At 54.6% G+C, this 19,930-nt stretch overlaps 1 protein-coding gene across 3 annotated transcripts in view; it reads left to right on the forward strand.

Annotated features, from left to right (window-relative positions):
- LOC119969771 (CMP-N-acetylneuraminate-beta-galactosamide-alpha-2,3-sialyltransferase 2-like) overlaps positions 1-19,930 on the forward strand; it is a 94,895-nt gene that overhangs the window by 24,679 nt on the left and 50,286 nt on the right. For all 3 annotated transcript variants that reach the window (XM_038803842.1, XM_038803841.1, XM_038803843.1), the window contains exons 2-3: positions 4,204-4,594; positions 17,263-17,450. In XM_038803842.1, the coding sequence (XP_038659770.1) occupies positions 4,328-4,594; positions 17,263-17,450 (455 nt within the window). In that variant the 5' untranslated portion in view covers positions 4,204-4,327. The remainder of the gene's footprint in view (positions 1-4,203; positions 4,595-17,262; positions 17,451-19,930) is intronic.

The raw sequence follows: 19,930 nt of genomic DNA on the forward strand, positions 1-19,930 counted from the left end.
ACTAACGACAGCAGGAGCACATCCCACCTCTTAAAATCCCCCTCCATCTGCTGCACCAACCGCAGCGAATTCAATTTCTGTAGCTGCTCCCATCCCCGCGCCACCTGGATGCCGAAATACCTAAAACCCACCCCCACTACCTTAAACGGCAGCTCACCCAACCTCCTCTCCTGCCCCCTCGCCTGGATCGGGAAGACCTCAATCTTCCCCATGCTTAACTTATACCCAGAGAACCGGCTGAATTCCTCCAAAATGCCCATAATCCCCCCATCCCCCCAATACCTTCCAATGAGTCCGATATGTAAAGCAACAGATCGTCCGCATATAGTGAGACTCTGTGCTCAATGTCCCCCCCCTACACTATCCCCTGCCAACACCTTGGCACTCTAAGCACCATTGCCAGTGGCTCTATCGCCAAAGCAACAGGGGGAGTGGGCATCGCTGCCTCGTCCCACGATGCAGCCTAAAATACCCCAAACTCACCGGTTCATCCTTACATCCACTGCTGGTGCCCGAAACAGCGGCCGGACCCAATCCACAAACCCCTGCCTGAACCCAAACCGCTTCAGTACCTCACACAAATATTCCCATTGTACCCGATCAAAGGCCTTCTCCGCGTCCATAGCAACTACCACCTCCACATTCCGTCCGTCCAGGGATATCATTATAACTTTCAACAGATGCCTAATGTTAGCCGATAGATGCCTCCCCTTTACAAACCCTGTCTGGTTTTCCCCTATCACCCCCAGCACACCGTCCTCAATCCCCAAGGCCAACAACTTGGCATCTTGATTCATCTGTGGTATCGGACGGTCGGTCCCACACTGCTCCGGGTCCTTATCCCTCTTCAAAATTAAAGATATTGAGGCCTGCGATAATGTGGGGGGTCAAGGATATTAGGGCCCCTGGTGAGGGAGGGGATGTAGAATTTTGGCAGGATACTCGTGAGGTTGGCTTGGTTGAAGACCCGGCCGCAAAGAACAAAGAACAAAGAAAAGTACAGCACAGGAACAGGCCCTTCAGCCCTCCAAGGCCCGTGCCGACCATGCTGTCCGTCTAATCTAAAATCTTCTACACTTCCTGGGTCTGTATCCTTCTATTCCCATCCTATTCATGTATTTGTCAAAATGCCCTTAAACATCACTAACGTCCCTCAATGGCCATGATGGACAAGGCCTCTGGGTATTCCATTTCCAGGTTTATAGCGGTGTACAATTCATCAAGCGCTTTCTTCACTTCCGCCTGGGGTGGGATGTAGACCGCTGTGATGATAGCAGACGTAAACTCCCCTGGAAGGTAGTATGGTGGCACTTCACAGTCAGGTATCCCAGGTCTGGGGAGCAGTAGGTCACCAGGGTCACCAGGAGGAGTTGACAAGAAGGCAAACCCCTCCACCCTTTGCCTTGCCCGGGTCCATCCGGTGTAAGGAGATGCCCTCAGGTTGCATGGCACAGTCCGGTGAGGCGGAGTGAGGAATGTCTCTATGAAACAGAGCACACAGCAGTCTCTTACTTCCCTCTGAGAGTTAAGTCTAGTGTTAAGTTCATCCAGCTTGTTTTCGATCACTTGGACGTTTGCCAGGAGTAAACTGGGGAGAGGGGTCTTGAAACAGCATTGCTTCAGTTTCACCTGCAGACCGCCATGTTTCCCTCACTTCCTCTGTTGGTCGCTGCTTCTGGGGGGCGCCTGGGCTCCGATGAGAGACGTTTGACCTTTTGGGAGGTAAGTGGTTGAGTTTGGAGGGCTCCTGGGCTCTGGTTGAGATTTTGGGGTCGCCGGGGGAAGGGGGGTGGGGGGGGGGGGGGGGGGGTGGCATCTTCACGATCTGGTCGGGCCCCGGGGTTCTGCAAAGTCTTGTCTTCCTTTCATCTTGCTTGGGTCATCGCGTGGGGTCTTCTCTGCTTTGGAGGTGATTACGTTGAATAGGATGGGAATAGAAGGATACAGACCCCGGAAGTGTAGAAGATTTTAGTTTAGACGGGCAACATGGTCGGCACAGGCCTGGAGGGCCGAAGGGCCTGTTCCTGTGCTGTACTTTTCTTTGTTCTTTGCGGCCGGGGAGTTCAACCAAGCCAACCTCACGAGTATACTGCCAAAATTCTACATCCCCTCCCTCACCTCACGGCTTCAGATCCAGCGGCAGTGATCAGGTCGGTGCTCTTGGGATTGATCGGGTCTCCACTAGGCCTGGCTGGGCCACAACATCGATTTTCTTCCTTTCCTTCCTCCGGTGAGTCGGGACACTGGCCTGGCCTCTCCGGGTCGGGCCGGGTTGGGCACTCCTGATGCGGGAACAAATTCTAGGTGAGGTCGGGGTCGGCCCTCATTGTTGTTGGGCCTATTCCGCTTCCAGGTCGAGGTCGGGGTCAGGTCGCCATTCGAGTCCTGCCGGGTCAGGTCGGGACAGGTCATGTGGGTCAATTCCCAGAAGTCTGAGACTATCTGGACCAGGAAGTAAACATAAAAGAACATGGTTAGTGATTATATAAGTGTTAGAATTGAGTTTTAAAAGGTTAGAACGGTAAGAAAAGGTGCAAGAAGTGGATCTGTGGGGAGAACTCGCAGAGAGTTGCCACCCTCTGGTGCCATCTTGAGTAATTATAAAGGGATCCTGTAGATGTACATCTGGACTTCTGGCAGACCTTTGATAAGATGCTGCACAGAATGTTAATTCACAAGGTTGGATCACATGGGATTAGGGATAATTTATCATCTTGGATAAAAGACTGGCTGACGGACAGGGGACAGAGAGTCGGGATAAATGGCTCTTTTTCTGGGTGGGAAGATATAACTAATGGGTGTCACAGGGTTCGGTCCTTCGGCTCCAACTATTTACTTGCATACAGGGATAGAAGGTATTACAGCCAAATTTACAGATGACACTAAAATAGGTGGGACAGTAAGTTGCAATGAGGAAATAAGAGCCTTACAAATGGATATAGATAAATTAGGAGAGTGGGCCAAACTGTGACAGATGCAGTTTAACGTGGTAAGTGTGAGGTCATCCACTTTGGTCGGAAAAATGGAAACACAACTTATTATCTAAATGGGGAGAGACTGCGGGGAGCTCTGGTGCAGAGGGATCTGGGTGTCCTTGTGCATGAGTCACAGAAACTAGCATGCAGGTACAGCAGGTAATAAAGAAAGCGAATGGAATTTTGGCATTTATAGTTAAACTGGGGGGTTTGGGCCTGGGTGGAGTGCTCTTTCAGAGGGCCAGTGCAGACTCGATGGGCCAAGTGGCCTCCTTCTGCACTGTAAGGATTCTATGATAAGGGGTAGCAAATTTAAAACACAGATGAGGAGAAACTACTTCTCCCAAAGGGTTGTGAATCTGTGGAATTCGCTACCCCAGAGTGCGGTGGATGCTGGGACAGTGAGTACATTTAAGGAGGAGTTAGACAGATTTTTAATTGGTAATGGGTTGAAAGGTTATGGAGAACGGGCAGGAGGGTGGAGTTGTGGCCAGGATGGGATCAGCCATGATCGTATTGAATGGTGGAGCGGGACCGAGAGACTAAATTGCCGACTCCTGCTCCTAGTTCTTATGTTCTAGGGAAGAACTATTCTGTCTAATTCCACCTTCCAGCTCTTGGTCTGTAGCCTTGTTGGTAACGGCACCTCAAGCACAAATCTGGTGTTCTTAATTATTAAGGAGATTTCTTGATTAATATGAAGATCAGGGGTTATGAGGAGAAGGCAGGAGAATGGGGATGAGAAAATATCAGCCATGATTGAATGATGGAGCAGACTCGATGGGCTGAATGGCCTAGTTCTGCTCCTGTATCTTTGGTTTTATGGATTTGGCCAATCATAATGACACCCTCCTTAACATTGTTCACAGTAAGTTGTAGGAACCCTTTGTTTTAGAGGGAAGCGGGCTAGTTTTTTTTTCATTCTTTCATAGTTTGTAGATGTCGCTGGTTAGGCCAGCAATTGTTGCCCATCCCTAATTGCCCTTCAGTAGGAGGCGGTGAGTTGCCTTCTTGAACCGCTGTAGTCCTTGAGGTGTAGGCACACCCACCGTGCTGTTAGGGTGGGACTTCCAGGATTTTGACCCAAAGGCAGCGATATGGTTCAAGTAAGGATGGTGTGTGACTTGGACACGAACCTGCAGGGCAAGTGTGCTTGACAGCGAAATAATCACATTTTGTTCGTCATCATAACTGACTAAATTATTTTCTCATTCTTTAAAACTTTCAGCTCAGAATATTGTTCAAGGATGAGCTAAACCATCGCAGATGATAGTTTATGAAGATCCCTCAGCGTTCAGCGAGATTTTAACACAATCCACCAGGAGCTGAGAGATTGCCAGCTGAACTGCACCATGGTCTGTCATTTCAGAAAGAAATTTCACAAAAGGATAAAGTCTTTCCTTGTCATCTGTTGCTTTGTGTCTCCCACATACTTTATCTACAGCCGTAGGCTGGTGAAGGAGGAACCATTGTGTCTGAAGAATACTTGCCGTTGTGAGACCTGTATCTCAGATCGAGGCATCTCCCATTGGTTCGACAGGAGATTTAATTCAAGTATTCAGCCGCAGTTGACTAGTAACAATGAGAATATCCCCCAGGAGGTCCTTTTGTGGTGGCTGGTAAGTTAAACTGACATTAAAAATTACATCTCAAATAATATGATTTCACCAGATGTGTTGTTGAGCTAATCATGGCAGTCTGCCTGGTCAGGAGTTCCACAGCACTGCGCTCCAGCAGCAATTCCAGGATTTTAACCCAGTAATGATGAAGAACAGGTGAGATATTTCCAAGTCAGGATGGTGTGTGATTTGAAGGGGAACTTGAAGGTGGTGGTCTGCTGTTCCCGTCCTCGGAGGGGTTTGGGAAGTACTCCATATATGGCAGTGTTAGAACCTTGGACCCTTCAATGAGATTTCTGATGAGGAACATTAAAGACAATGCCTCTTTAATGTTCTCTTTTCAGACACTCGGGTCCATGTGCCCAACCAGGTCCAGCCTGGCACCGTGGACTCTGTCCCCGCAAGTTCCCCCTCCCCCATCCTCACAACCCTGGCCCCGTTGGTGCACAGCAAGAGTGAGGGTCCGTCCTAAATCACAATGACATCTTTCCATTTCTCACAGATCCATCCTTGTGCCTTTGCAGAGTGGGATTGGCATTTTTGTAAAGGTATGAGGGATATGACTTCCTCAGATTTGTTTGATGCAGAGGGGGTGATGAGATTAGTTGGTGTGGTAAACCACTGTTGCACTTCTATTAGAGGATGTATGGTAGGACCTGTAATACGGTACGTTGGTAGTCCCTGCCTGCTGGCTCCGCCCAGTAGGTGGAGTATAAATATGTGTGTCCTCCATGCTGCAGCCATTTCGCCAGCTGCTGTGGGAGGCCACACATCTTAGAGCAATAAAGCCTCAGTTGTATCCAACTCAAGTCTTTGTGCAACTAATCGTGCATCAGTTGGGCTGGATTCTCCGGTCTCCAAAATCACGTTTGGTGATTGGCCAGAGAATCCAAGTTTCCGATGTAATCAGGGGTGGTGCTGTTTTCGCAATGCTCCACCTCCTCCAAAGCGGGGCTGAGGCCCACCCCCGATGCTCCGCCCCCGACCAGCTGAGTTAGCGTGTGGCCTGACCCGGCGGGAACTTGGCATGGCGGCTGCGGACTCAGTCCAGCACCGCCACAGTCGGGGGAGGGCAGATCCGCGGGTGGGGGGGGGACATTATTTGTGGCTGGGGACACTGTGGGGGGGTGAGTCCGGCGTGCGCTGGCCGGTTGAAGGGCTGGACTATCTCGTGGGTTGGGTCCGCCAGCGGCCACGATCATGAAGCATGGCGTGGTCACTACAGGACGCCGCCGTGCACATGTGCAGCCAAGAACCAGGCAACTCTCCGGGGCTTATCAGCTCGATTCACCTGAGGAAGGAGCAGTGCTCCGAAAGCTAGTGATTTGTAACAAACCGGTTGGACTTTAACCTGGTGTTGTCAGACTTCTTACTGTGCCCACCCCAGTCCAACGCCGGCATCTCCACATCATCTTTGGACTGTGGGAGGAACCCGGAGCACCTGGAGGAAACCCATACAGACACGGGGAGAATGTGCAGACTCCGCACAGTCATTCAAGGCAAGAATTGAACCCGGGTCCATGGTGCTCTGAGGCAGCAGTGCTAACCACTGAATACAGATCCCTGGAACAAAATGACAGTACCTGTAGCAAATCTCAAACAAAACTCTCATTCTGATCCTCTCACAATCGTTCTCATTCATTTATTTGTGTATTTCCTGGCCAATATGCTCCAGGTGAGCAGCTTTAACTGTTGCTGTCTGTATATCTTTCCCTTCACCAGTCACTGCTGGTTTACAGTCCGGGGAGAAAGCAGATGAGCTAAACGGCTTTGTTATTTTGACATTCCCGAGGGGAAGATGATGCTCTCCTTAGAATCTTTCCACATGACACATGCCACCCTTTGCATTAAGATTTGATTGATGGAAATGAAATGAAATGAAAATCGCTTATTGTCACGAGTAGGCTTCAAATGAAGTTACTGTGAAAAGCCCCTAGTTGCCACATTCCGGCACCTGTTCGGGGAGGCTGGTATGGGAATTGAACTCGTGCTGCTGGCCTGCCTTACTCTGCTTTCAAAGCCAGCGATTTAGCCGAGTGAGCTAAACCAGCCCCTGGGAGTGGGAGAGGGTTATACCGGTAAACCACCACCATGTGTTAGAGAGTCAATCACCTCGGTGACACAATTGCAGTTTATACGGAAATCCACCCTCACTGTTGACTTGGGCGGGATTCTCTGTCAGCTGACGGCGGGATGAGGAAACGCGATTGTGCGGAGAATCGGTTTTGATGCCGAAATCGTGGCAAGCTCCAAATCGCAATTCTCCGTCACCTCGACAGCAGTGTCAATGCGTTCCACGTTCCACTCTGCACGTAAAGTGAACGCCGTTGGCAAATCATTAGCGGTCCTGACCCGGTATTCTCCGGAGTCTCCGCGATTCTCCATCTCCACCACGGCGGATTTCCGACAGCGAGGTTCACTTCTGCTTTTAACAATTGAGAAACAGGCACCGTGACTGGTGAGGGAGAGAGAGGAGGTACGACACGGAGAGGCGTGACTGTGGGGAGGAGCCATGTGGGCTGCCGGGCAGGACACTGGCCAGGGTGGAGGTATGGCGGGGGAGGAGCCATGGGGTCAGTGTCATGTGACAGTACCTTTAAGAAATGGATGTTTAAGCAATGTACCTTTAAGAAATAGCAGCTCATATTACTGAAGTGATGTCAGAGGGTGGGAGGAGCTGAGCTGAGCTCACTTCTGCTTTTAGTTTCAGTTTGAGAGAGCAGCTGAAAAGTGCCTGGCTGGTTTGCTGAGCGCTGCATGAAGAAAAAGAGCGTGGGTGTGTCTGTGTTTGCAGTGAGCTGGATCTGCTGTGATCTCTGCCAGGAAAGACTATCTCTGAATCATTTGGGTGATTTAAACTGACAATAGTAACATCTTCAACCTGATGTGTTTCGGTTTAAAGGTGTTAAGTCTTTTGGAGATTTGAAGGAACATTTTGAGGGATTATTTAGTGTTGTATTATTTTCGGGGTTATCTTTGAAGTAAGGGGTGTTAAGGGATCCAATGTTTATTTAAAAAGGTTAAGTTGAATTCATGGAATAAACATTGTTTTGTGTTTAAAACCCCACGTGACCATAATTGTAATACTACACCTGGAGACCAAGCCGTGTGCTTCAAAAGCAACAATACATTAAAGTGGGGGTTGGTTGAACTCCATGAGACATGTTGGGGTTCTGAAAACGCCGCTCCCATAATATCAGGGTGACCCAGCACTGGGCTGGGGTGGTGTCCAGGCACAGATCACCATTGCTGCGGCCCGCAAGGCAGCCACCTTGCTGTACACCCCAGTGACCACCCACCCTAACCCCTGGGTCTGCAGGGTGACACAGCCGTATAGGTGCTCCCACCCGCCCAACATCCTACCTTCCATCATACCCTCCCAAAATTAGCTGCCACCCACCAGCAGGGCATAATGCGGCCCAGACAAGGGCAATGGCCACAGTAGCCCCTCTAGGGGGGCTCTGGATGGGTGGGTGGGTGCGTTTCGCTGGCATGGTCAGCTTCAGCCGACGGTACCCCTGACAGCAGCGATGGGCACCAGACCAGAGGCCCCCAAGGTGCCAGGCATCGACGGGGACAGGGGTGCGGGGATAAGAGAGGGTGGAGGGAGAACATGTGGGGGCAAAGTACGCAGTGCCAACCATGGGCACCATGTAGCCCATAGGACCTGGCTGGTCATGGAGGGTACGCCCCATGGGGGGTACGCCCCAGGCTAACATGTCGGCCTTCAGCCCCTGCAGACAGTGGGTATTGGAATTCAAACAGCAATGGAGGCCTTCCCGCTGGTCACTGCAGCCGTGGGGGATGCCCTGCGGCTGTACCAGCTGGGCCAGGCTGAGAAGCATCGCTGCAATCTCCAGGTGGTTCTGGCACATGGCTGCCTGTGAGAGGGCATCCCTGCCCTGGGCCTCGGCCAGCGCCTGCACAGAATGCCCCAGGCCTTGGACAGGCTGATCCAGACTGTCACCGTGGAAACCACCCGTGTGGTGTTGGCCTGGGAGCCACGCATGGCCGACACCTCCTCCTGCAGGCAGCTGGACTCCTCCTCCTGCTCCTGCACGTGCTGGATGCTCGCCGACAACCCCTCATATAGTCCCCAGCTCGGTGACGGCATCTCCACAATCGATGGACTGTCTGTTCCAGAAGCCCAGAACCTGGCTGACAAACCACCGCCTCGGGACTGCCTACTTCCACCTGCTGTACCGCAGCAGCTCAGAGTGTTCGAGGAGCCTCTGCACTAAACTCCTCCCCGCCCCCCCCCCCACCCCCCCCCCCCCCCCCCCCCCCCCCCCCCCCCCCCCCCCCACCGCCGGGTTAGACCGCAGGGGGGGGGGGGGGGTTGGGTGTGGAGTTGAGGATGGTGTAAGGGTGAAGGTGGTGTGGGAGTGAGGGTGGGGGTGAGGGTGGTGTGGGGGTGGGGGTGGTGTGGGGGTGAGGGTGGGGGTGAGGGTGGTGTGGGGGTGGGGGTGAGGGTGGTGTGGGGGTGGGGGTGAGGGTGGGGTGAGGGTGGTGTGTGGGTGAGGGGGTGTGGGAGTGAGGGTGGTGTGGGGGTGAGGGTGGGGGTGAGGGTGGTGTGGGGGTGAGAGTGGGGGTGAGGGTGGTGTGGGGGTGAGGGTGGGGGTGAGGGTGGTGTGGGTGTGAAGGTGGGGGTGAGGGTGGTGTGGGGGTGAGAGTGGGGGTGAGGGTGGTGTGGGGGTGAGGGTGGGGGTGAGGGTGGTGTGGGGGTGAGGGTGGTGTGGGGGTGAGGGTGGTGTTGTGGAGGTGAGGGTGGGGTGGGTGTGAGGGTGGGGGTGAGGGTGGTGTGGGTGTGAACGTGGGGGTGAGGGTGGTGTGGGGGTGAGAGTGGGGGTGAGGGTGGTGTGGGGGTGAGGGTGGGGGTGAGGGTGGTGTGGGGGTGAGGGTGGTGTGGGGGTGAGGGTGGGGGTGAGGGTGGTGTGGGGGTGAGGGTGGTGTGAGGGTGGTGTGGGGGTTCAGGGTGGTGTGGGGGTGGGGGTGAGGGTGGGGGTAAGGGTGGGGTGAGGGTGGTGTGGGGGTGAGGGTGGTGTGGGGGTGGGGGTGAGGGTGGGGTGAAGGTGGTGTGGGAGTGAGGGTGGTGTGGGGGTGAGGGTGGTGTGGGTGTGTGGGGGTGGAGGTGGGGGTGAGGGTGGTGAGGGGGTGAGGGTGGGGGTGAGGGTGGTGTGGGGGTGAGGGTGGGGGTGAGGGTGGTGTGGGGGTGTGGGGGCGAGGGTGGGGGTGGGGGTGAGGGTGGGGGTGGGGGTGAGGGTGAGGGTGAGGGTAGTGTGGGGGTGGGGGTGAGGGTGAGGGTGGGGGTGAGGGTGAAGGTGAGGGTGGGGGTGAGGGTGGGGGTGAGGGTGGGGGTGAGGGTGGGGGTGGGGGTGAGGGTGAGGGTGAGGGTGGGGGTGAGGGTGGGGGTGAGGGTGGGGGTGGGGGTGGGGGTGAGGGTGGGGGTGGGGGTGGGGGTGAGGGTGGGGGTGGGGGTGAGGGTGAGGGGAGGGTGGGGGTGGGGGTGAGGGTGGGGGTGAGGGTGAGGGTGCACAGTGAGGGTGGGGGTGAGGATGGGGGTGGGGCTGAGGGTGGGGGTGGGTGTGAGGGTGGGGGTGAGTGTGAGGGTGGGGGTGAGGGTGCACAGTGAGGGTGGGGGTGAGGATGGGGGTGGGGTGAGGGTGAGGGTGAGGGTGGGGGTGAGGGTGGGGGTGAGGGTCGGGGTGAGGGTGCACAGTGAGGGTGGGGGTGTGAGACAGGCTGACTATGCAGCCCAGGGCGTGGGAAGCTGGTGGTTTCAGTGGTCAGGGCCCCCGGCCATGACGGCCGGTATGGGTGCCGGCCGTGGTGCAGGGAGGGGGTTTTGCCCCCTCCGGGTTGGGGGGGGGTTTGAATGTGTGGACTGGGGGTGGTGCCAGGGGCACAGTGCTGTCCTGAGGAGGTTTTGCAGTTTCCCCGGCACCGTGGCCGATCTGGACGGTATTACCCATGGTAACCCATGGCACTGACCGCCTCTGCCACCTGGGCCCAGACCCGGCGAATGGCGGCGGCTGGCAGCTTCCTTACCGGGCTGGGGTACAGGGTCACCACCTCTCCTCCACCCCGTCCAGCAGGGTCTTAAACTCGGTGCCTGTAAAACGAGGGGCCACTCTCCTCGCTGCCATTTTGTTGGCTGGGATGAGTGTGCGTGGGGAGTGTAATGTGTGTGTGCGGCTGGGGTGAGTGTGTGTGGGGAGTGTAATGTGTGTGTGTGGCTGGGGTGAGTGTGTGTGGGGAGTGTAATGTGTGTGTGCGGCTGGGGTGAGTGTGTGTGGGGAGTGTAATGTGTGTGTGAGGCTGGGATGAGTGTGTGTGGGGAGTGTAATGTGTGTGTGCGGCTGGGGTGAGTGTGTGTGGGGAGTGTAATGTGTGTGTGTGGCTGGGGTGTGTGTGTGTGGGAGTGTAATGTGTGTGTGGGGCTGGGATGAGTGTGTGTGGGGAGTGTAATGTGTGTGTATGGCTGGGATGAGCGTGTGTGGGGAGTGTAATGTGTGTGTGGCTGGGATGAGTGTGTGTGGGGAGTGTAATGTGTGTGTGCGGCTGGGATGAGTGTGTGTGGGGAGTGTAATGTGTGAGTGCGGCTGGGATGAGTGTGTGTGGGGAGTGTAATGTGTGCGTGCGGCTGGGATGAGTGTGTGTGGGGAGTGTAATGTGTGCGTGCGGCTGGGATGAGTGTGTGTGGGGAGTGTAATGTGTGTGTGCGGCTGGGATGAGTGTGTGTGGGGGGAGTGTAATGTGTGTGTGTGGCTGGGATGAGTGTGTGCGGGGAGTGTAATGTGTGTGTGGGGCTGGGATGAGTGTGTGTGGGGAGTGTAATGTGTGTGTGCGGCTGGGATGAGTGTGTGTGGGGGGAGTGTAATGTGTGTGTGCAGCTGGGATGAGTGTGTGTGGGGAGTGTAATGTGTGTGTGCGGCTGGGATGAGTGTGTGTGGGGAGTGTAATGTGTGTGTGCGGCTGGGATGAGTGTGTGTGGGGAGTGTAATGTGTGTGTGCGGCTGGGATGAGTGTGTGTGGGGAGTGTAATGTGTGTGTGTGGCTGGGGTGTGTGTGTGTGGGAGTGTAATGTGTGTGTGCGGCTGGGATGAGTGTGTGTGGGGAGTGTAATGTGTGCGTGCGGCTGGGATGAGTGTGTGTGGGGAGTGTAATGTGTGAGTGCGGCTGGGATGAGTGTGTGTGGGGAGTGTAATGTGTGCGTGCGGCTGGGATGAGTGTGTGTGGGGAGTGTAATGTGTGCGTGCGGCTGGGATGAGTGTGTGGGGGGAGTGTAATGTGTGTGTGCGGCTGGGATGAGTGTGTGCGGGGAGTGTAATGTGTGTGTGCGGCTGGGATGAGTGTGTGCGGGGAGTGTAATGTGTGTGTGCGGCTGGGATGAGTGTGTGTGGGGAGTGTAATGTGTGCGTGCGGCTGGGATGAGTGTGTGTGGGGAGTGTAATGTGTGTGTGTGGCTGGGATGAGTGTGTGTGGGGAGTGTAATGTGTGTGTGCGGCTGGGATGAGTGTGTGTGGGGAGTGTAATGTGTGTGTGGGGCTGGGATGAGTGTGTGTGGGGAGTGTAAGGTGTGTGTGGGGCTGGGATGAGTGTGTGTGGGGAGTGTAATGTGTGTGGGGCTGGGATGAGTGTGTGTGGGGAGTGTAATATGTGTGTGCGGCTGGGGTGAGTGTGTGTGGGGAGTGTAATGTGTGTGTGCGGCTGGGGTGTGTGTGTGTGGGGAGTGTAATGTGTGTGTGCGGCTGGGATGAGTATGTGTGGGGAGTGTAATGTGTGTGGGGGGCAGGGATGAGTGTGTGTGGGGAGTGTAATGTGTGTGTGCGGCTGGGATGAGTGTGTGTGGGGAGTGTAATGTGTGTGTGAGGCTGGGATGAGTGTGTGTGGGGAGTGTAATGTGTCTGTGCGGCTGGGATGAGTGTGTGGGGAGTGTAATGTGTGTGTGCGGCTGGGGTGAGTGTGTGTGGGGAGTGTAATGTGTGTGTGGGGCTGGGATGAGTGTGTGTGGGGAGTGTAATGTGTGTGTGCGGCTGGGATGAGTGTGTGTGGGGAGTGTAATGTGCGTGCGGCTGGGATGAGTGTGTGTGGGGAGTGTAATGTGTGTGTGCGGCTGGCATGAGTGTGTGTGGGGAGTGTAATGTGTGTGCGGCTGGGATGAGTGTGTGTGGGGAGTGTAATGTGTGTGTGCGGCTGGGATGAGTGTGTGTGGGGAGTGTAATGTGTGTGTGGGGCTGGGATGAGTGTGTGTGGGGAGTGTAATGTGTGTGTGGGGCTGGGATGAGTGTGTGTGGGGAGTGTAATGTGTGTGTGGGGCTGGGATGAGTGTGTGTGGGGAGTGTGATGTGTGTGTGGGGCTGGGATGAGTGTGTGTGGGGAGTGTAATGTGTCTGTGGGGCTGGGATGAGTGTGTGTGGGGTGTGTAATGTGTGTGTGCGGCTGGGATGAGTGTGTGTGGGGAGTGTAATGTGTGTGTGCGGCTGGGATGAGTGTGTGCGGGGAGTGTAATGTGTGTGTGCGGCTGGGATGAGTGTGTGTGGGGAGTGTGATGTGTGTGTGCGGCTGGGATGAGTGTGTGTGGGGAGTGTCATGTGTGTGTGCGGCCTGGATGAGTGTGTGTGGGGAGTGTAATGTGTGTGTGCGGCTGGGATGAGTGTGTGTGGGGAGTGTAATGTGTGTGTGGGGCTGGGATGAGTGTGTGTGGGGAGTGTGATGTGTGTGTGGGCTGGGATGAGTGTGTGTGGGGAGTGTAATGTGTCTGTGGGGCTGGGATGAGTGTGTGTGGGGTGTGTAATGTGTGTGTGCGGCTGGGATGAGTGTGTGTGGGGAGTGTAATGTGTGTGTGCGGCTGGGATGAGTGTGTGTGGGGAGTGTAATGTGTGTGTGGGGCTGGGATGAGTGTGTGTGGGGAGTGTAATGTGTGTGTGGCTGGGATGGGTGTGTGTGGGGAGTGTAATGTGTGTGTGGGGCTGGGATGAGTGTGTGCGGGGAGTGTAATGTGTGTGTGCGGCTGGGATGAGTGTGTGTGGGGAGTGTAATGTGTGTGTGGGGCTGGGATGAGTGTGTGTGGGGAGTGTAATGTGTGTGTGCGGCTGGGATGAGTGTGTGTGGGGAGTGTAATGTGTATGTGCGGCTGGGATGAGTGTGTGTGGGGAGTGTAATGTGTGTGTGGGGCTGGGATGAGTGTGTGTGGGGAGTGTAATGTGTGTGTGCGGCTGGGGTGAGTGTGTGTGGGGAGTGTGATGTGTGTGTGCGGCTGGGATGAGTGTGTGTGGGGAGTGTAATGTGTGTGTGCGGCTGGGATGAGTGTGTGTGGGGAGTGTAATGTGTATGTGCGGCTGGGATGAGTGTGTGTGGGGAGTGTAATGTGTGTGTGGGGCTGGGATGAGTGTGTGTGGGGAGTGTAATGTGTGTGTGCGGCTGGGATGAGTGTGTGTGGGGAGTGTAATGTGTGTGTGTGGCTGGGGTGAGTGTGTGTGGGGAGTGTAATGTGTGTGTGGGGCAGGGATGAGTGTGTGTGGGGAGTGTAATGTGTGTGTGAGGCTGGGATGAGTGTGTGTGGGGAGTGTAATGTGTGTGTGCGGCTGGGATGAGTGTGTGTGGGGAGTGTAATGTGTGTGTGCGGCTGGGATGAGTGTGTGTGGGGATTGTAATGTGTGTGTGCGGCTGGGATGAGTGTGTGTGGGGAGTGTAATGTGTGTGTGCGGCTGGGATGAGTGTGTGTGGGGAGTGTAATGTGTGTGTGCGGCTGGGATGAGTGTGTGTGGGGATTGTAATGTGTGTGTGCGGCTGGGATGAGTGTGTGTGGGGAGTGTAATGTGTATGTGCGGCTGGGGTGAGTGTGTGTGGGGAGTGTAATGTGTGTGTGCGGCTGGGATGAGTGTGTGTGGGGAGTGTAATGTGTGTGTGCGGCTGGGATGAGTGTGTGTGGGGATTGTAATGTGTGTGTGCGGCTGGGATGAGTGTGTGTGGGGAGTGTAATGTGTGTGTGCGGCTGGGATGAGTGTGTGTGGGGAGTGTAATGTGTGTGTGCGGCTGGGATGAGTGTGTGTGGGGAGTGTAATGTGTGTGTGGGGCTGGGATGAGTGTGTGTGGGGAGTGTAATGTGTGTGTGCGGCTGGGATGAGTGTGTGTGGGGAGTGTAATGTGTGTGTGCGGCTGGGATGAGTGTGTGTGGGGAGTGTAATGTGTGTGTGGGGCTGGGATGAGTGTGTGTGGGGAGTGTAATGTGTGTGTGCGGCTGGGATGAGTGTGTGTGGGGAGTGTAATGTGTGTGTGTGGCTGGGATGAGTGTGTGTGGGGAGTGTAATGTGTGTGTGAGGCTGGGATGAGTGTGTGTGGGGAGTGTAATGTGTGTGTGGGGCTGGGATGAGTGTGTGTGGGGAGTGTAATGTGTGTGTGTGGCTGGGATGAGTGTGTGTGGGGAGTGTAATGTGTGTGTGCGGCTGGGATGAGTGTGTGTGGGGAGTGTAATGTGTGTGGGGCTGGGATGAGTGTGTGTGGGGAGTGTAATGTGTGTGTGCGGCTGGGATGAGTGTGTGTGGGGAGTGTAATGTGTGTGTGGCTGGGATGAGTGTGTGTGGGGAGTGTAATGTGTGTGTGTGGCTGGGATGAGTGTGTGTGGGGAGTGTAATGTGTGTGTGTGCGGCTGGGATGAGTGTGTGTGGGGAGTGTAATGTGTGTGTGTGGCTGGGATGAGTGTGTGTGGGGAGTGTAATGTGTGTGTGTGCGGCTGGGATGAGTGTGTGTGGGGAGTGTAATGTGTGTGTGCGGCTGGGATGAGTGTGTGTGGGGTGTGTAATGTGTGTGTGAGGCTGGGATGAGTGTGTGTGGGGAGTGTAATGTGTGTGTGCGGCTGGGATGAGTGTGTGTGGGGAGTGTAATGTGTGTGTGCGGCTGGGATGAGTGTGTGTGGGGAGTGTAATGTGTATGTGCGGCTGCAGCGTGTCAGCCTCCCGAGTGTCGATCACAGACCTGACGAATCCCGTACCGTTTCCCATTGCAATCGATTGTGTTCCACATGGCGCCGGTGCTGCCCCTCCACGGTTGTGGATTCGCTCCGCGTGCGACGCCCGGCTTCCTGTCCATGGAACTCCACGAATCCGGCCCTGACGTGAACACTTAGTCTGAGGAATGGAGAATCCAGCCAATGATCTCCCTGATTTCCTGACCCATCTCATTTGGCAGCAGATTGATGAGGATAGGCAGCTGTTTGACTCGTACTCTGTAATCTGAGGGCAACGCGGTGGCACAGTGGGTTAGCATTGCTGCCTCACGGCACCGAGGTCCCACGTCCGATCCCGGCTCTGGGTCACTGTCTGTGTGGAGTTTGCACATTCTCCCCGTGTCTGCGTGGGTTTCGCCCCCACAACCCAAAGATGTGCAGAGTAGGTGGATTGGCCACGCTAAATTGCCCCTTAATTGGAAAAAAATGAATTGGGTACTCTAAATTTTAAAAAAATGCTCTATAATAATAATTGTTTATTGTCACAAGTAGGCTTCAATTATGTTACTGTGAAAAGCCTCCAGTCGCCACATTCCGGCCCCTGTTCGGGGAGGCCGGTACGGGAATCTCTCAGTACCACATCCCCACTAACACCCTAACCTCGATCCCACCATCTGACACCTGACTCCCGCCACCTTGACCCCTGACCCCATACCCCATCCCCTGGCCCCACCCCAACCAACCTACACTGACCCTGATCCCCAACCTACTGACCTCTATCTGACCCCGACCCCACCACTGACCCCGACCCCACCACTGACCCTGATCCCACCTCTTACCCCAATCCCACCACTGACCCCGACCCCACCACTGACCCCGACCCCACCACTGACCCCGATCCCACCTCTTACCCTGATCCCACTTCTGACCCCGATCCCACTTCTGACCCCGATCCCACCACTGACCCCGACCCCACCACTGACCCCGACCCCACCACTGACCCCGATCCCACCTCTGACCCCGATCCCACCACTGACCCCGATCCCACCTCTGACCCCGATCCCACCACTGACCCCGATCCCACCTCTGACCCCGATCCCACCACTGACCCCGATCCCACCTCTGACCCCGATCCACCACTGACCCCGATCCCACCTCTGACCCCGATCCCACCACTGACCCCGATCCCACCTCTGACCCCGATCCACCACTGACCCCGATCCCACCACTGACCCCGATCCCACCTCTGACCCCGATCCCACCTCTGACCCCGATCCCACCACTGACTCCGATCCCACCTCTGACCCCGATCCCACCTCTGACCCCGATCCCACCTCTGACCCCGACCCCACCACTGACCCCGATCCCACCTCACCCCGATCCCACCACTGACTCCGATCCCACCTCTGACCCCGATCCCACCACTGACCCCGATCCCACCTCTGACCCGACCCCACCACTGACCCCGATCCCACCTCTGATCCCGATCCCACCACTGACCCCAATCCCACCTCTGACCCCGATCCCACCTCTGACCCCGACCCCACCACTGACCCCGATCCCACCTCTGACCCCGACCCCACCACTGACCCCGATCCCACCTCTGACCCCGATCCCACCACCGACCCCGATCCCACCTCTGACCCCGATCCCACCTCTGACCCTGCTTTGTTTTTCTCAGAAATGCCTGGATGGTGACAATCATTGTTTTCCTCTCCAGACGCTCCAATCTCGGCATCCGAGACTGAATATCATCCACAGCAAGCTGTTTGAGGCCATGCCGAAATCAGATCCGTCTCAGACTGCCTATCCCTGCCGATGTCGGAGGTGTGCCGTTGTTGGAAACTCTGGGAATCTCAAAGGATCAAATTACGGCGAGCTGATTGATTCACAGGATTTTGTTATAAGGCAAGTTTTAAAATGTAATTGGGCCAATTATAACTCTCTCGGCTCTGCAGAAGCGTTCCAAGAATTCGGAATGTATTCCCACAGTTTTCAGGTATCACGGTTTTCCCAAAGATCCTCTGTGTCGGTGCCCAGATTCCCGACAGTTTCAGACAGAAGGCCGATTGTGAATTGCTAATGGGCACAGCGCGCACTGTGTCTCTCTGTCCATGTCTCACTATGGGTGGTCACCAGCAACTCCAGAAACCGGAAGTTGCTGGAAAACTTTAATTTAAGATTATTGTGTGGGCAACTCCTCATCCTGGAGTCTGACTGTCCGCACATGGATTTCCATTGAGTCACCTGGTCAACGGCTGCAATCTCAGTGGAAAGGTTCTCATTGATTGATCTCATCAATGGGAGCTGTTGAAAATGTTTACTTGCAGAGTATTGTGGGTCGGTAAACTGGTAGAACTGCCAACCTCTTACATTACTGCCAACCTCTTACATCACTGCCAACCTCTTACATCACTGCCAACCTCTTACATCACTGCCAACCTCTTACATCACTGCCAACCTCTTACATCACTGCCAACCTCTTACATCACTGCCAACCTCTTACATCACTGCCAACCTCTTACATTACTGCCAACCTCTTACATCACTGCCAACCTCTTACATCACTGCCAACCTCTTACATCACTGCCAACCTCTTACATCACTGCCAACCTCTTACATCACTGCCAACCTCTTACATCACTGCCAACCTCTTACATCACTGTCAACCTCTTACATCACTGCCCACCTCTTACATCACTGCCAACCTCTTACATCACTGCCAACCTCTTACATCACTGCCAACCTCTTACATCACTGCCAACCTCTTACATCACTGCCAACCTCTTACATCACTGCCAACCTCTTACATCACTGCCAACCTCTTACATCACTGCCAACCTCTTACATCACTGCCAACCTCTTACATCACTGCCAACCTCTTACATCACTGCCAACCTCTTACATCACTGCCAACCTCTTACATCACTGCCAACCTCTTACATCACTGCCAACCTCTTACATCACTGCCAACCTCTTACATCACTGCCCACCTCTTACATCACTGCCAACCTCTTACATCACTGCCAACCTCTTACATCACTGCCAACCTCTTACATCACTGCCAACCTCTTACATCACTGCCAACCTCTTACATCACTGCCAACCTCTTACATCACTGCCAACCTCTTACATCACTGCCCACCTCTTACATCACTGCCAACCTCTTACATCACTGCCAACCTCTTACATCACTGCCAACCTCTTACATCACTGCCAACCTCTTACATCACTGCCAACCTCTTACATCACTGCCAACCTCTTACATCACTGCCAACCTCTTACATCACTGCCCACCTCTTACATCATTGGGGGCAGCACGGTAGCATGATGAATAGCACAAATGCTTCACAGCTCCAGGGTCCCAGGTTCGATTCCCGGCTTGGGTCACTGTCTGTGCGGAGTCTGCACATCCTCCCCGTGTGTGCGTGGGTTTCCTCCGGGTGCTCCGGTTTCCTCCCACAGTCCAAAGATGTGCAGGTTAGGTGGATTGGCCATGCTAAATTGCCCTTAGTGTCCAAAATTGCCCTGAGTGTTGGGTGGGGTTACTGGGGATAGGGTGGAGGTGTGGGCTTGGGTAGGGTGCTCTTTCCAAGAGCCGGTGCAGACTCGATGGGCCGAATGGCCTCCTTCTGCCCTGTAAATTCTATGAAATCTATGAAATCACTGCCCACCTCTGACATCACTGCCAACCTCTGACATCACTGCCAACCTCTGACATCACTGCCAATCTGTTACATACCCAATCATCCACAGATAATACAATGCAATGATTGAGCAGCAGCAGAAACCTTCCTGACTATTCCTCTGGTTGGGTACCTTAACTCTACACGTAAACCCCGAGCAGCCTGTTGGGAAGTTGGGATGCCATAAGTTAGGGAATCTTGAGTAAAAGCCAGTCATTGAGATGCATTCTCCATTTTCCGATGCTGGGATTGGGTTTACTGATCGGTGGAGAATGGAACACCTGCTGAAAAATATCCTCGGCGCTGGGGCCCCTTAAAGTCCATTGGAAGGGACCGTCTCTCCCACAATGCAAATCAAGCCCCCCACCCCCAACAGGTTCCCCCATCGGACCCCTCCCCCATCAGTGACCCTCGCCTGCAAGCTAAAGAGCAGTCCTTTACCTTTCCCTTACATCTACTGCCTCACATAAAAGTGTTTAAAGCAGCAGTTGTTACAAGTGTCAGAAGCTTTCTCAAAAGCCCAGTACACTTCAAATGGCTTCAAATCCCATGACTGTCTTTGAAATGCAAAACTTCCATTCAATTTCACAGAGCAATACATTGCACTAGCCCGTGATTGACAGTTTTATTAGTCCAGAGACAGGTGCTTGTTGGATTTTTGGTCTTTCCCTTCACGTTTGAATGCATCGGCAGTACCTTGCT

Source organism: Scyliorhinus canicula, chromosome 7, assembly GCF_902713615.1.
Source record: "Scyliorhinus canicula chromosome 7, sScyCan1.1, whole genome shotgun sequence".
Lineage (NCBI taxonomy): Eukaryota > Metazoa > Chordata > Chondrichthyes > Carcharhiniformes > Scyliorhinidae > Scyliorhinus > Scyliorhinus canicula.